Here is an 18,659-nt window from a genome sequence, read left to right as displayed (position 1 = left end):
ATTTGGTGGCTAGTAGTTGGTAGGTTTGACCGGTTGAGGGGAAAAGAGGTTTTACGTGCGAGGGTGTTAGCAGCAGCAGCAGTATTGCCGATGGTGGGAGTAGCTCTCCAACGTAGGATAGATTGATAGAGAAAAGTGGTAGTGGTGGAGGAGGTAGAGCGCATAAACCGGGCATAAACTTTCCCCCACCATGAAACGTGGTCCTCCTTCCTTGGAGCCTCGTCGTACTACGTTACGTTCATGTATTTACACTACACACTCCAAGTTAAAAGAGCAGGAGTATAGAGGAATAGAAACGCCATGGTCCCCTCGTTTTACGCGGTGAGGAGAAATACATCCATAAGTATTTAGGTGTGTGTGAAAAGTGGTAGTGTGGTAACAGAGTGCGCGCGTAACCCAGCGCGCCGCCGAGCGTCAGCCTTCTCAAATCGAACTCGAAGCCACAGACAACGACGACTACGACGACGACTACGACGACGACTACGACGACGACTACGACGACGACTACGACGACGACGACGACGACGACGACATTGAGACCCAAGTCGGCGATCTCACGCAGCGCGCATTCAGTTTGCAGTCTGGTAGCGAAGCGATTGGACGTTTCTTCGATTCACTAAGCGAACTATACGCATATTTTCTCTCTTTCCAAAAGGAATTCTCATCGTAGTCGTATTACCATCTACTCATTCACGTAGAAAGGACAGTCGACTCGACGAGTATCCAAAGCCGAGTTCAAGTTCACGTTTGAAGAAAGACAAGAAGATTCGGATCGTGTATCGTGATTATTTTATTTTTAATATCGATATTGTCATTATCGAAAATCGTAAGGGACAACTAAGATATTAAGTGACTCAATTATTATTTAAGCGTTGGAACAAAAGGATTAATACATATCTATCGGCATTTCATTATTAAGTGGTGGGACTAATTACTTTTCTGACAAACGGATCGAACGTTAGATTTTTTGTGGTGCGAAATCGAAGGAAAATAATCGAAGGATTCAAGAAGATTCTTCGCTGAGGTTTTCTTTTTAACGTTATGTCAGTGACTCAGACTACGATTATCCAAATTACGGAGTATATCGTTGTTACGTGAACTTTCATATTAAAAACGTGCATCGTCGTCACGATTGTTTCTTCATTTTCAATCGTAATCAAGGACCTCTTATCTCGGACAACAAATCTTCAAGAGATTATTTCTTGTTATTGTTTTATATATATATTTTTGTTTTTTGGATCCTTCGTACCCAACACAACGTTTGACTCATAGAGGCAAAGTGCATCATCGACTGTTAGACGTGCGATCATATCCGAAAGAATCTTTCAAAATTGGTGAGTAAATAAGTATCTTCTGTGGCTATTTTTTTATTTTCACTTATTCTTATTTTTCTTTTATTCGCGCATTTAATCGTTCTATTTTAAAAGCTATACGATGAACTCTGAAACATGATAAACAACGCAGCGATGAAGGAAATCGCGTGGGTCGATCAATGCAACGAATGACGTTTGTTCTTTCCACTCCGTTCCATTTAAAAATCCGTTTTCTTGGATATCCCAATTGTTCGATATCATAGATCGTTGATCGTTGAAAAAAACACGTCTACAGTTAGTAACGTAATTTAAGATATCGCGCCTTCTTGCACGTGTCCGTGACACATCGGTATAGTAGTTTCCATTACGGCTATATATAATTTATCTCTATATTGTGCGTGTATGCATGCGCGTTTCATTGTCTCTTCTTCTTAGCGTGTCGTTTATCCATTTTTTCTACAAATATACAACAAGTCATTCCAATTTTCATGATGACATATTTATATGGAAAAATCAATAATCCGATTCGAACGGAAGAATTTTGTTTTCTCCGAACTTTCCAAATAAAATGATCGAAATTAATGAAACAAATCGATAATCGTTATTTCCACGTAATTCGTTTCTTTGCAACGCGATAAAAGACGGACGTGTCGTGTTGTTCGTCGAGACCTTCGAAATATAATGTGAATGACGCAACGTTCGCTCCAATTCGTTGGCACAATAAACCATGCATGTCCATTATTCCCCTCTCTCATATTCTTCGGCGTCGATTCATCAGTCCGATGCATATCTTATCTTCCCATTCGTCCCCTATCTTCGATGACTATACACTTTCCAAATCAAAATTCTGCTACCAAACCGAAATCTTATATTATTATTACTCGACCAAAAAGAAACGAAAACATATCTAATATTCTTCTTTTTTACTGTCCCTTTTTCGGGTTGCGCGTTTTTTTACCGCCTGTCTGAAGTCAACAACGCGCAGTTTATATTAGTCAATTCAATTTAGAGATCGGTCGGGTATGAATAATCATATTTTTATAATAAAATACTCCAAAATATGAAATAAATAAATAGATAAATGTGAATAGCAATGTTTTAGTTTGATTGATCTGTATTGATAGTTGAATCCTTACGATTACTTCGACAAGTCTCGAAACGCGTGCATTCGCCTTAAGGAGGAGTCTCGTGCAACGGTCCGCTCGTTGCGTCATATTCTCGACGGTTCAACGAGGATGCACGTTCATCGTCTCTTTAAATAGTTCCCAACGGTAAGAACACTCCTCGAGATATACCGGGTGAATCATTTTACTATTCGAGTACAGATTTCGGAAACTAAGTATAATCGAAGGAGACAATAGACAAAGAAAAATCATATAATTATCTGGATTATTTTGTTCATTGAAATATTAATTATCTATTATAATAGTATAGATCGAAAGAGAGTAAAAAACCAACCTATTTCTGTTTTCTAGTCGCACTTTTCGCTCTCTCTCTCTCTCTTTGTTTGTTTCTCTTGTTGAATCCTCTTCTCTTCTTCTCTGAGCATTAATTGTAAGCAGCTCGGCGGCGGCCGCGCGGCTTTATTGCAGCACGTTCACAAAGTGGGCCACGGCCTAATTTGCAGAACTCTCTCAACCTCGGCGAAGCGTAAACCGAGCGAACGCGATAAAACTCATGGACTCTCTCTCTCTCTTTGAACGAAGGGCACGTACGCGTGTCAAGAGCGAATGTCCTATCATCTATCGTTCAAAAAGAGAGAGAACAACAATCATTCCATACGTTTTTATTTACCTTCCATACGAGGGCCACCATATTCAACCTTGTTAGATTTCTTGTCAGATTTCTTATCTATTATTCGATATGCAGGATGGTAAAAAATAAGTTAGATATTTCAAGGGCTTGTAGTAGCTACTTAGACGAGTAAAAAATATCTAATTAACATGGGTCTTATAAATCAACCCTTACTTTGAACAACGTATGCGTACAACGTACACATTTATTTGTGATTTTAAACATTTAACGATCTTGCATTAGATAAAAATCAATACTTTCTCTGCTCTCTCTATCACACACACGCACGCACAAACATACGAGCAGTCAATAGTGTTTAATCTATTAATCGGAAAAAAGAAATTAACTCGTCACGCATAGCTCGTAACTTATCACGTGATAAAGGAATAACTAAGCCATTTAATTGTTTCTTATTCTAAGAAGACATTATGCTTTCAGATTTGTATTATTTTATTTTTTGTATAAAACTCCTAATCAACACGTTCGGTATTTTGAATAAAAATAAAATGACTTATCGAATATCTTTGAAATTTGAATAAATTATTAAAAACTGAATAATTAAATTAGTAGTCACCCGTTATATGAAACAAACTATATCCTACCTGCCATCTTCTAGATTCTTTTTAGTCTGGCAATGAGATATCACGGATTATACGTTGCGTCATCATCGGTCCGTTCATCGATCACACAATACACATATATGTCATACTTCATGGAAAGAGAAAAAACAAAGCGCGCTGAAAAAAATCTTTATCTTGAATCTATAAACAGCCTGCTCGACAACGCTCGATTAACCTGCGCGTTCTCCTTTACACCTTTCGATTCATTATCCCCGTTATGTAACCCCGTTTCGTGGTCTCAAACTTTGAGAGTGGGCCATTATCGAGATCGATAGTTCACGCTTTACGAGGACCAATGGGAATTATATTATTTTTTTCTGATGTTTTTATGTCAGCCATTTTTCTGGAGGAAATTCTATAAGACTAATTTTGAATATAAATGGGAAAGTAGGTTAATTTCGATTGAACGCGCATGCCTTATTTTCATATTTGTTATAAGAAATTCAATTGAATACAATATCTCGTCATAATCTCTTTTTATCTTTTCTTGTTCCGCTATCAGAATTGTTATAATCCCAAAGGACATGATGAAAATAAAAAGACGCCGATTTTCCTCGTATCGTTTAATTATTTTCCCCGCGAGTTACAAATCATTTCTTTCGTTTTTCCCAGATTGATCATTACTGAGAAATTGGCATTAGTTAATTAAAAGCTAATATAAAAGAATAACTTCATGTGTTCACGTATCATCGCATAGTTCATTTCACAAAGCATTATAGGAAACTAATGATAATAATTTAAGCCGAAAATTTTGGGAAAGGTGTTAATAAATTAATTTTGTGTGTATATATTATAGAAGAATAAAGACGACGATCGCGTAGCCGCATTTTATTGATCGTATTAGCAAATATCATGGCACTCCGTTGTTCGCGATGACCTTTTCATGTTGGTCGTGTTATGCAATGAAGGTGAATGGTCGAGCATAACAGCTTGCACGTGTCGAGCGGAGTCACGTGGCGAGTGGAGTAGCAGTCGCATCAGCCATAACACTTACACACATGCATACATAGTCGCATAGAGATGCAAAAAAAGGAGAGTGGAGAGTACACGAATTGCGCGATCGAAGTAGTATGCTACTTGCACCAGACTTGCATCATGGTTAGATCACAGTGCTGTTTGTTGTTATTGTCGCGTTGCGATTGTCGTGTTATCTTTTTCAATTATTTTTTTTTTCTTTTTTTTTTTTTCATTCCTCCGAGTGAAAATGATGAAAAATCCAATAATATTCTAACGTATTATATCATTTATTATACATATGTATTATTGTGCATGCATATGTGTGCATCAAATGTTTCTCTCGTTCTTTCTTTCTTTCTGTTGCTGCTGCTGCTGCTACTGCTGTGTGTGTACGTGTGTTTTCTGACGAGTGTATGCGAAGAGAACCTTGGCTGTCCCTGAAGTCTTTCTCACGTGCGCGTCTTATGTAACGAAGAGCGTGAACGCTTTCGCGCATCGCTTTTCACGTTATCTCGTCTCACGTGTTCGTTGCTAGCCACATACACAGGTGAATCGTGTCACGTGTTACAAATTAACCGAAATCGCGACAACGGTCCACATCTCCTAAAATCATTTTTCAAATAAGTATATGCAGTATCGAACTCAATGTGGTTTCATTTTCTACAGCTTGAATAAAAAAAAAGGGAGATAATATTATTTTTGAATTAGCTCGTATTTATTTTATATTACTCTTCTTATAATAACATTATTCGTTTTTTTTCCGAATCATTACAATCTTCTTATATGCCGCGTGACATAGGATTATGTAACCTCAAAAGTACGCGTTAGATACACACATCGAGAAATTTTGCACGCGCTTCTTCTCCTTAACTCTCTTGGCTCTTTCTCGTACGCATTTGCAGAAACTAGAATCCGGGCCGCGTTTATCCGGGTTCGTCTCTCCTTTTTCCTTATCATCTCGTTACGGATACGCGACCGTTACGCGTCCCATTACCCTAAAATACTAACAGAGTGTACGTACACGTGCATGAGTATGTAATATATGTATGTAATATATGTATGGAATATATGTATGTAATATATGTATGTAATATATGTATGTAATATATGTATGTATTTTTCGATGAATCATTTTCTTCCACCTAATCGTTCTTTTACTATCAACTGAATTTGTAATAATTGTATAATAGATTCTATGCTTATTTCTTATTTCATTAAAGTTGGTCGAAAGAATATTTATAGGAATATTTTCTCCATTATCGTTAGATTCAAGTACGTCGAACTTGGACATGCGATTTATGTAATTGCATATAGATACTTATACAACATGCATAGGTAATATATATATGTACGTATGCGAAGAAGGTATGTGCACAATGCCAGTTGCTCGATGGTCGTCGTGGTACGTTACGATTGCGGTCAGTGTTCACGTAACAACACAGCAAGAGCATTGATACCGTTATCGGATCTATCGGCGCAGCGCAGGCGTTTCAAACCGGTCTCCGATTTCGTTTCCCGCTCATTATGCAATCGGTACGCGATAGCGTGTTGAATATCCGACAACAACAAATATTTCAAAAGAAAAGAAACACGAAAAGTTATTTCAACAAAATGATCTTTTTTTAAAGTATTAGCAAAAGGCACAAATCAAAATGAAACACGTTGAATTGAACGTAAAATCATGATTCGACGATTAATCGTGTGTTTTTTTTCTTATAACAGAACTCTCGTATTACAACGACATTACATTCTTCGATGCGCAGAAAATGATGCAAAGATTCTACGAACGTCACAAAGAGATATATAACGTGTTTCACGTTTATCCATTATTACGAGGAAATCTTTTCCATGAAAATCTCATAATAAGAGAGATAAATAAACGGGTCTACGTGTTCAGCGGTAGCACGATACCTTCTGCAAAAGAGACAACGATTACATACGTACGTTCCAAGAAATGATACGGTAACTATCGGTATCCGTCGAAAGACTGACTCACTGGTGTGACGAATAGAATCTCCGATCACGTTTTATTCATTGAAAGCGACTAGAAGGATAACGATATTTAATCAATTAACTTCAACTTGGCGAGCTTTGTATCCCTATTTCAACGTTAACAAAATCATCCAAGTTTTTACATTTGATCTTTTTTTGTATTTTCGTATTTTTATTTCCTGTTATCGAAGAATTCTTTAAGCGCGATTAACGATATATAAAAACGATATATAAAAACAAGAAAAAAATAGAAAATAAAGAAAGAAAAACAAGACGAAAATATGCAAAATATAATATAATATATGTATTTCATGATGTATTGATAGTCGAGACAATTGTGTAGAATATGAGAAGAAAGAAGGGTGAAGCGTGTGCGCATTGCCACGTGCGTCTACTCGGCTGAAGATTACGCAATCGTGAAATGGAGCACGTGCGCGTGACAACAAGACTCGTGTCGCTCTCTCAACTTCCTTCGAGGAATGACAATTCGGATTGGTGATAACCGATAACGAGCGTATTTCTTTTTCAATTTATTTACGAACATAACTCCAGTTATCACGAATGATAACCACAATTTTGATTCGGAGAGTAATAACTTCCGCTTCAGTTGATTTAGGGTACAAGAACGAATTAATGAACTATTTGTACAATTATCAATTTCATTTTTGGAATTGACGTTATTGACTTTGTAACACCGATTGAATATTTCCTTTTTTAAACCAGCACGATCTTAACTCTCACCTGTAATTCTTATGTTTTCACCCTTTTCTTCAAGCGAAGAAAATATTTTGATTCATCCATCCATCTTTTTTAAAACGATTTAAAACTCGGTTTAGAAAGATACGAACGTGTTGTTGAAAACTAATCAAATTAAATGGAACGACACGTTCTATACATACACAGATAAATCGTTATCTGCTTATGGCTCCAAATACGTAAACCGCCATTATCGCTAGTAGTTTTATTTAAATCACCTCGACCCACGTATTCGTCGTTTAATCTGACAGTATATATACATATATAATACAAATAATATTTAGTTTACATTACGCGAGATTCGATTCTTATCAAGGAACTTCATTTTTAACTTCGCCAATTATGATCCTCGTTGTATCGATCTTTATTTTTTGAAATCATTTAACCGAGTTTACGCGTATAGTATTTAATTTATGTATTATGAAATAGATAAGTAAGAATTACGTAATACTTATACGTTACGGAGTCGTTGTACACACATATACATACGTATGTATCGTGTGTAGATCGACAGACTCGAAGAGACAACGTAAGTTTAATGAACGTGTTTATAACCTAATTCAAGAAATATTACCTAAACGAGTTACGCCATTATGCTCATTTTAATCGAATTCTTCAAATGGGGGAGTATTCGCGCGCGAATAAGTATTCAAATAGTTTTTTACGTTTTTACTTAATTTTCTTAAATATACACAGGGTAGAAGTAAAAAAGGGGAAGAGGAAGAGGAAGAGGAAGAAATAGGAATATCGGTAAAATGTGAGTGAAATAGCTCTGACGCATACGTCACGCGACACCTTTGCTGCAGCAACGTGTTTCCGCATGCGTCACGCAACACGTCGCGCGAAATCCCAGTTATTAACTGTAAACGTGTTCTCTTGAAGACAAAAATCATTTCTTATTTATTTATTATGTATAACATTTTTGCTTCTATGTATTATTTCATAAATTCATTGAATGACACGATTTAACATATAGTATAATGTATGCGTATTAATCTTTAATGAAAAAAAGGAAAAAGAAAATGTAGAGCTCTAATCTCAATGTTGAAATAGGTTAAGAAGGGATTAACAGCGACATCAGAACAAGCACTATCGCACGATGCACGTTGTCTAATACTGACGTTCGCAATGATCACGATAACGACGTTGTTCCACGAAACGAGGGCGTGTTCTTTGCGCGTTCTTTGCGCGTTCGTACGTACTAGTACGTACTAGATTCGTTTGTCTATTCCAAAGAGTCATGTACATTAAACTATGTACAAGTTATAAATACGTACAAATTATTTCTATCTATTTAACTAACCGTGCCCACGTTGCTTAACTTTCCAACCTGGTTAGGTCCTCGTTTAGATACATTTCTTATTTTAATAATAACGCGAAATGTAAGAAAACAGACGTTCCAAACTTTTGGATTACGATAATGGATTTTCGCGTAGCGCGAAATAACGCAAATATTTCATCATCTAACAAAAGAAACGACGTAGAGGACGAAGGTACGCGTTTGCCGTTGTTTCGTCACATGAGAAATTCGCGTGGGTAGACTTTCCTGCTCCAACAAAAATCACGTTCTCGATCGATAATAAAGAGGACCGGCCACCGTATCCTATGAGTCAGGCATAACACCCCCTTTTCACCCTGCTGGAACTTCAACTTGATTCTTAGTCGTGAAAATAAATGCAAATACGAAGACAAAATAAATAAATCATTAAACTAAATTCGCTGCGCGGAAAGGAAAAAGTTAGAATAATCTTTCGTCGAAAGGTCAATACCAAGAAGCGAAGAAAACTCGCTCGTAGATTTCAATAAAGCACGTAGTTAACTTTAAACGTTGTATTCGACTAATCGCTTCCAATAAATGTTGCGTAATAAATTCGAAGAGGATGAAATATTGAAACGCCAGGAATCATATGTTTCGATCTAAATAACCAACGAATGCCCGTCGCGGAATTATATTACGCCTTCGAATTTCCGAATCTAAGCAAATAATTCTAGACGATAGCAAGGGAAAAAAGAAAAACCTTTAAGAAGAATAAGCGTTCACAAAGTATATGTAGATATAAATGAGAAATATTATTTCGTCGTAAGCGAGCCGTGCCAAAGAAAACGTCGTTCATCCAATAACGCGTTTTCTAAGTATATTGTATACAAAAAACTGTGAGATTATTTCTTAGAAGAAAGAAATAATTCGTGTAATATTGCAACGTCAGTTAGACTTTTTCCTCAACGCGTGCGTATTTTTATTGAACTTATTGGCGAAGGAAGTGTAATATCGTTAACTATCGTTAGGACGAGGTCGAACGGATGGGAAGCAAGGAAGCAGGCAGGCAAGCAAGGAAGCAGGCAGGCACGTTTTTGCGAGGACCGAAAGAAAGCCGGCACAAGAGGGCACGTGAATATTAGACGAGACTCGTTGATATATTTACAACAACGCCGCTAAAAGCTCTACCCTACGTAAGCACGAGGCCAAGTCCGTTGTGTTCTAACTGTATATGTAAGCCAGCCTATGCCAAAGTATCCAAAGCCTCGTTCGCCAGCACGTGGCAGCAAACGCGAAACGCGAGATCGTTTTACGGTGCAACGAGTCGCGAGCTCCTTCCTTTTTATAATTTTACGTAACACATCATTGCAGAACCTAACGTTCTAATGTTCTCGTGAGCGTGCCCCTACAGTAGATGATGACTAACCGAGGACAGCACAGATCTTATTGTCTACTGCAACACCGTGCCTTATTCTATTCAAAGTTCATTGTATTTTAGAATATATATACGATATATATATATATATATAAAACAATTTGAACAAATTGAGACAAATTCTTTAACAACTATTTCAACGTTGCTCGCAAATAATCAAACGTACCAAATTACAATTAGAAAAACAACGAGGTAAATATATTGCATTACATGATCGTCGTTCGGTAAATATGCGTCAACGGTAATCCACAAAATTGACTTGTGATAATACGCGGAAAATCTGAATAAATACAAATTGTGACGCGTGTATAACAGAGAATCTATTATAATATTATAACAATCCTACACGTGATATGTTTTATGAATGTAGGCGTGCAAAATTATATAACTGCGTCACCACGTGTCGCTTCGAGAATTGAAATTCGGTTATCGTGTTACATCGTGTTATAATCGTGAAACATTTTTTTCTTCTTTAAATTTAAATGTTTTTTTTATACAAAAAGTAGTTAGTCGGTTAATCTTCCCTAATTTATCGCAGACTGTGGGTTTCCGGATGATAGTTGGGACAAATGATATTCCATAACCGCACAAAACACGTGGCTGGCTGGCTGTTTTGCGGAAACACAAAGCACTTACGTAACTTCTCGTGCGCGGATAAACGTCGTCGCACATTTGCGTTGGAATATTTCTATAATAATCAAAAGTACACACGATATTGCGAATACGTAGGAATCATAAAAGTAAACGTGACACTTTGTAATGTAAACTTTACGACATATAATCGTACAAGAACATACTTATTGACTTTTACATATGTATTTAGATATATAATATTTATAAATTTATCTTACAAATGACAAATGAATTTTAATGAATAAGTATGTTCTTTTTTCGCTATTTTAAAATTCAAATCAAAAAGATTTGTATAAATGCGTATATACGTATACGTATATAACTCACAACCTTTTTAGAACATTGATTTAATAAAGCTCCGATATAATACAGAACGCTTTAACGGTGTTATAGGAAAATTAAATATATATAACGTGTGTGTCTACATTTATTTTAATACAAACGTGGATCGTTTAAATCTCGATTAAAAAGAAAATACTCGAAGAGAACAGCATCAGATGTGTGTTTACTTCGATACAATTTAGGAATAGATCAGCTGTATTTACATTTAACCTATTTATACGAACTGTATTTACTATTTCAGATCGTCAAAGTTGATACGAAAGCTTTGGCAGTTCCTAAATTAACTACTATTTATTCCATTTGAACAAAAATTATTTAATCTACAAATGTTTCTCTCATTTTATTTAGTCTTTCATTCATTTTTCGTATCAATTTATATTAGAATACGCTCCACACAACGTTTGTAGCGTAGATTGTCCCATAAGTTCCTTCCTTTCTTTTTTTTTTTTTTTTCATGCCAAATCAATAGACGATATTTATTGTTTAAGGTTGATTTACTGTGTTATATACGAACCGTTCTGCTCTATTATTACCTTCTTACATCTCTCAGGAAGCCTCATTATGCCCTCTTACCAAAATTCTTGAGATTTACTTGCAAAATATTCATCGTGGTGCGGAAAGAATTTATGGGATAACCTAATATAAACTCCTATAACACGATTAACTCGTTTGGTAAGAATAAAATAAATGAAAAGATTATAGAACTTTTGGGAAATGCAGAAAATGTTCAAAGAGTTAAACAAGAGGACCTACGGTAATGTGGCAAACACTAGAAAAACATTATAACATGCGAATCGTAATCACGCACGAAAGAGGCAGAGGAGAAGATCAAACAACGATGATACGTGCGATCTCCGAGGACCGGTTACTTAAATAGGGATGCGAGCATTTATTTTATCGTCATTAATTGAAAGCGATTTCACGAAGGGTAACGCTGGCTGAGGACGTTCCTGTACAAGAGGGAGGTCACTGACTTGGGAACCTTGAACGCGACCTTACCTAAGATTGCTCTCTCCGTCATACCCATATCTTCTCTCTAAAGAATCTTTATCTAAAATCAGAGAAATACGAAGATGTACCAGCAACGACGTTGCTTGCATCGAAAACGAGATCTTCCTTATTATATTTATATATCATATATAAATTAGATTTTTTTATTATCTCACCGTCCTCCCAAATTTCGAATTTTAAATTCAACAAACAGAGTTACACGTTAATACTTATTTTTTGTCGGAAACATGATTTTCTTCGGAAATATATGTAAATCGGATGATCTGATCTCTACGGTTATAAAGTGCGGAGTGGGGAAGTAGGAATTTGAAAATTTTACAAGCCTGCGATAGTTGTTACTCAAGAAGCGTAGACCGTGTATAGAGTTGCCTCGTTGGATCACATCGCACTCTGATAGTTACGTAATATTGAGCAACACTGAGTTGCGACAAACACGGCGGCGTGTAGCTTTATCGGCGGTCACCACTGTCTTTGATATTCGCTCATTAAGAAATGAAAGAGGAGAAGTATCTCTCTAGTTGTAAAGTTTCGTTTAACGACAAGGGCATTGTTTACTAAATAATAATGCTCTCGTCAAATAACTTATCACTTTGTCTTTCCAAATTTAATACAGCAGAGTTGCATAATAGGAAAGAAAATGCTACGAATTTACTGGGCGTTCTCGTTAACGATAAAAAACACGATAAAGATGTTTCTTTAAGAAGTTCCTAAAAGAAAAACGATCGATGAAGTACGTTGCATTGTCTAATAGTTCTACAAGTTCAAGTTTTAAACTAACTCGTCATAGACACAGTCTATGCATGGTCTCTTAATTTGCAATTAAGATTCGACATCGAGAATTCTCGTACACGCATTAATGCACGATATGCATGATCATATCATTCCAATGATTTAAAAGATAATTAAAACGATAGAAACACTACTGTCTTCAAACAAAATTTCAACCAATATAGAATATAATAGGATAGTATTAGTTGAATACCATGTGAAATCTCGAACGGGAAAGGCAAACGATCGATACAGTTTGCGATCTCTCAAATGCGTGTTCTCGCGTGACGAATGGCCGAGGTTACCGAAGGAGGTCAACCATCTGTAGGAATCGCAAAACGTTTCCTCGTTCCTGATTCCTAAGCGCCGCACTTATGGCCTTTTCCGAGCAACTGGACATTAGCGTTCGATCGTCATCGCTATGCACGGACCACCTCGAGGTCTTGACGCGCACGTCTACATACCTACATATTACTATATTTTCCATAGTTATTATGCGATAGTTGCACGAAAGAAACATTGATACGCACACTAGGTAGAAAATTACCTTGAAGAAAATCGATTTTTCTATATCCAACAAGGCTCTCTTGTACATAGGAAATATATATCTCCCTACCTTTCTATCGTTTTCTAAAGAAATTCAAAGTAAATTATTACGAATTCAATACACCATATCGCGATAAACTAACTTGTGCATATTCGATATACCTTGAAATCGAACGTCGTTTCGACCTTATCGAAAACAAAGACGATCATTTTATTGTTAACTCATCGTATACATTTGTATTTTCAATCCGTACAAATACGTTTCTAATTACAGGTGCTAGCATATTATTATCGTAACATCTTTGGCTATCGTTTATGTAATCGTGCAATAATAATATAAATGTAGAAACTTTGCCAACCCTTTTTCGATTTCATCGAACAATAATTATTGAATTAACGAATGTTCTGCTACATTAATAACTAAACATTTTCCATCTCTTCGTAATTTTAATATAATTCATCTATTTGTTAATAATCTAATTGTTATCTTTCTTTATTATCTGTCGCAGATGTACTAAGAAGACGAATTATGGTGGCAGAATTTGTCGCCCGTCAGAGTGGATCGCCCATCAATGGTGAGACCGCCTGCCTAAATAGCAACATGCCGGCTAGCCACACAATGGCACACGATGCTCACGGACCATTACCACCGCTAACACATCCGGCTCATCACGGTGGACCGATTCAACAGCACCCACCGCAGCCGCAGCCGCAACAACCACCACCACCACCTCAGCAGTCTCCTCATCACCATCATCACCATCATCAGACGCAGCAGCAGCAGCAACAACAACAACAACAACAACAGCAGCAGCAGCAGCAGCAGCATCATCATCATCATCAACAGCAGCAACAGCAGGCACAACAGCAGCAGCAGCAGCAACAACAGCATCTTCATCAAGACGCCCAACAGGTGACACATCCCGAAAACTTCCCCCCGAACTTCGACATCAGAAAAGAGCTCTTTTCCCAGCGCAAGCAACGAGAATTCATCCCGGACAACAAGAAGGACGACAGCTATTGGGACCGGAGGAGACGCAACAACGAGGCGGCCAAGCGGTCGCGCGAAAAGAGACGATTCAACGATATGGTTCTCGAGCAACGAGTCATGGAGCTGAGTAAGGAGAACCACATCCTGAAGGCGCAGCTCGAGGCGATACGCGACAAATTTGGGATATGCGGCGAATCCGTGATCAGTACGGAACACGTTCTCGCCGCGTTACCCGCGGAGCCACCGATCAGCGTTAAGAGGGCGAAACTACCAACATCGGCAGCCATTCTTTATGCGAGAACTCCCAGCCCGGTTCACAGCTCGGTTCACAGCTCGGTTCACACCTCGGTTATCCATCAGCCCGTCAGCGGTGCCAGATCGCCGAGATCACCTGCGCAGCTTTACGTGCCCGAAACAACGGCTTATCCGGAAACGGAAAGCTTCCAATATCCTTACCCACACCCAGCGATGCACCTCGATACGACGAGCGCGTTAAATTTATCGCGCGGCGGTCGTAGAGCGCAATCGCCTTTCGAATTGTCCTCCGGTAGCGGCGACGAAGGTGGACCGCAGCTGGTAGTAAACCCATCGGCCAACAACAGTCTGCCCCACAAACTGAGGCATAAATCCCGCATCGGTGACAAGGACGCCGCTAGTGCTCTCCTTGCGTTGCAAGGTATCAAACAGGAACCTGGACCAAGAGCGTCGCCCCCTTGGGACAACGAAGGTTCCAGCGACGAACGTGATTCTGGTATTTCTTTGGGAGCCGAATGGACCGGACCAAGCGTCGTACCTAACGTCCCGGAAAGCGAAAGGGAAGTCAAGTCGAGGCTCGATCGTCTCGCTTCCGAAGTTGCATCTTTGCAATCGATATTGCGTCTTGGCAAGCCGGCCGACAGTCTTATGACTATGCCAACTAACGCGACGACCAATGGACCATGAACGAAACTATACCTTTCGAAGAGTTTTCTCCGCATAATTAACTCTCTTCGAATTGTCTGCGTGTTTTATTCTCTTCGAGATCCTCCCCAATTGCTTCTGCTAAGGTCCATCGTAACGTCCTTACGAACTTGTTGATGCGACTAGTAGTTGCCGCTATCGGAGTTATTATGGACGAAAGAGAGGAGAAGGGTGATGTGGTAATAGGGATAGATCGATTTTCCTATTAGAAAATATCGACGGGGAGAGATGGACGCCTCGCGCCATTTTATTTTCCTTTGCTCGGTATTTCGATATTCTCCATGCTTTAACAGCGCATTAAGAGTAGTAATTGATAAGATCTTTAATCTATTACGTTATCATCGTGCTATACGTAAATACATCGAGAGTGCATTCGTTCTCTTATCGATCGTCGAATCGATCTAAAAACAACACAACAAAAAAGAACAAATTCGAACGAACAAAAGAGGCGCGTCTTATGAACTTTCTTACAAATTTTCACCGCGACTATCGATGCGTACGCGCACGAGCTTATTACTACAAATATACGTGTTACATATACGCATATGCCTGTACCTACATATATTTACATACATGCATACATACGTACAAATCTCTAACAAGTTTAGGAAACCATTTTTAAAGGAGAATTTGCAACGAGAGTTTATTATTTTCTAAGTAATGTTTTTTTTTTCTTTTCTTTTATTTAATTAATGAAATAACGAGAGAATTAATCATCCTACTCCTTACGGCGGCACGTATTCCCTAAGCGGATTTATTGTTAAATAGTAAACGAGTTCAGCCGCTTTCACGCGAACCTTGGCGATACTATAAAATGTATTTACAAAATGTACTTACCCTCTTCCAAGAATATTTCATCTAACGCCTACATTTCAGAAATTTTACTTGCAAAATTCTAATTCGATCGATATTCGAACAAACTCGTGTCGAAGCGGCTTTATTCTCTTATTAACAATTATGTCGCGCAACCGGCTATCTCACTACCACAACGATACATTCAAAAATGTAATATTTCGTATCATAGAGATTGTTAACGCGTTGAAATAATAAGCTCTCGTTTCGATAACATTCTTCTTCGAACCATTTTGATTTTCTTCCTACGTAAATACATATATATATATATATATATATATATATATGTACATTAATATCTACAGAAAAGGAAAGAAAAAAATGTCGTTGATGAAAGAACGGATGTATCACGTTTACACACACACACACACACACACAAAGTCGCCTTATTAGAAATTACTATACTCTATATCTATGGCGCACGATAAAAATCAAAACAATAATTATCATTATCTTTTCTCTTCTTTTTAAACAATTCGAGCCTTTATTGTCCAACCTAATGAACCTATTTTTATGGAAAATCAAAGTTTATCGACGAAAAAAAAGCAAGAAAAGATAATGAAATAAATAAAACTCGAGCTTTACTTAGGAGAAGATCATCGTGATTGCGTATTTAAACTTTCTTTTCTTCCTGATTTTATCATAATTTAATCGTAAACATTTTCTCGCCTCTCATTCTTCCCGCGACTATATTCACATTTAATATTTTTGCTATCGTTGATCGTAAAAAAGATATGATCGTACGCCTATATGTCTAAATAAGGAGCGAGGATTCATCATACTGCATATGATCATCACATATACCTATGCATACATACATACATACATGTGTATATATTATTGACTTGCAGTTTACGCAACTGCTCAAAATTGGTGCTTTTTGTACAGCACTATATAACTATACCTTATATATCGAAATATCGATAAACTTTTGAAGTATTTTTATCAGATCTTCGTTTTAATAAGCTGAAATTCATTGTCAATCTTCAAATCGAAATTTAGGATCGAAGTATTAAGTGAGCCTATAGTTATATATTAAATACGTAAATAAATATACAAAAATATATATATATATATATATATGTATTAAATAAAAAAATATGTGCGTGTGTGCGTGTGTGTGTGCGCGCGCGCGCGTGTATATATATGCATATATATATGTACGCGCGAATATAGAAATTAATGTATTTTTCGATATCGTGATTATGGCAAGCGGTTATTGTTCATCAAATTCATCGAAATTAAATGAAGCAGCAAGTCGTCGTTAGTCTTATACGATACAGTAACAATATTTAAATAGAATTGAATATTTTTTGACGAATGACTGATTCTCGAAAATAACGAAAAACATTTGCAAAATGCATATAATTCATTAGAAAGTTATAATTCGCGTTACAATACTTTACATATTCGTTTATTATATGTATATATTGTATACGATAAGTGAACAATTTGTTGGTATATTTGAAATTAACTATACCCCGATTAAAAGGAAAGTTTTATTAAAAATTATTTAGTGTGCTATATATACGTAAAATATATACAATATCGAGAAAAATAATTATTTTCCTAAATAAAAGATCTTATAAAAAAGGATTGATTGATTTTGTAACAGAGTAGATACAAAACAACCGATCTAAGAAAAAAATGCATATATTATTTTTTATACACGTATATTTATATTATAGTCTTTAGACAACAAATGTAAAAAGATTCTCACTTTGTACTTTTTATCGTGTGATTAAAATAAAACCAATTATTTTTCTGTTTTTTACTTTTTTGTTTGTTTGAAATGTTTTATATAGCACACTAATTTCTCCATATCTATTCGAATATCGAAATAACAAATTGTTTGATAAAAAAAAATACGATATAGTATATAGTTTGCAAATTGTCCAAATACTTTGGTATTAGATTTGAAGAAAAATATAGATAAATGATTATTAGGAAAATAGAGAATGAGCCATTCGAAGTTATCGACGAGAATGTCTGCTATAATTGAACAATCGAGTCGATCAATTTCTAAATCATTGTCGTCGGCGATTAACAGCGATTAACATTAACCGAAAGCCATTTTAATTATGAAACGTACCTCTATTTATTATTACATCGACCGCCTATTTAACGAAAGCGAGCGACCGTAACGAAAACCGATAATCTGAACGATCGATATCATCGATCATTTCGTTTGAATCACATCCAAAGCAGATCGAAGATACTTGATCTGTAAGCACGTTCATTAACATTTATATAAAAAGAAAAAAAGAAAAAAACACCTCACAAGACTGTTTATTATAATCGGCGTTATTCGCGGAAAGATTTTGCAATGATTTTATTCTTTTGTCCTTATCTCTCTCTCTCTCTCTCTCTCTCTCTCTCTCTCTCTCTCTCTCTCTCTCTCTCTTTCTCTCTCTCTATACTTTTGATTATA

General features: G+C 36.7%; 1 protein-coding gene across 2 annotated transcripts; it reads left to right on the top strand.

The window, feature by feature from the left end:
- The first annotated feature begins 1,160 nt into the window (after window positions 1-1,160).
- LOC106789284 (forkhead box protein P1-like) lies at window positions 1,161-17,314 on the top strand. 2 transcript variants are annotated; one of them, XM_014753372.1, is made up of 3 exons: window positions 1,252-1,334; window positions 13,935-14,338; window positions 14,399-17,314. In XM_014753372.1, exons 2-3 carry the CDS (start codon window positions 13,955-13,957, stop codon window positions 15,356-15,358), a joined length of 1,344 nt encoding a protein of 447 aa, XP_014608858.1. In that variant the 5' UTR covers window positions 1,252-1,334; window positions 13,935-13,954; the 3' UTR covers window positions 15,359-17,314. The 2 variants fall into 2 exon arrangements, with proteins under 2 accessions (XP_014608859.1, XP_014608858.1); XM_014753373.1 differs by having other exon boundaries at window positions 1,161-1,334; window positions 13,935-17,314.
- Window positions 17,315-18,659: the final 1,345 nt, after the last annotated feature.

The sequence above is a fragment of the Polistes canadensis genome, unplaced genomic scaffold, assembly GCF_001313835.1.
Source record: "Polistes canadensis isolate GaletaPanama2010 unplaced genomic scaffold, ASM131383v1 scaffold_173, whole genome shotgun sequence".
Lineage (NCBI taxonomy): Eukaryota > Metazoa > Arthropoda > Insecta > Hymenoptera > Vespidae > Polistes > Polistes canadensis.
Note: the sequence above shows the minus strand (reverse complement) of the source record. Positions and strands in the feature narration are given on the sequence as shown.

Coding starts and splice junctions, on each gene's coding strand:
- LOC106789284 (XM_014753373.1), top strand. CDS start 13,955: ATGGTGGCAGAATTTGTCGCCCGTCAGAGTGGATCGCCCATCAATGGT.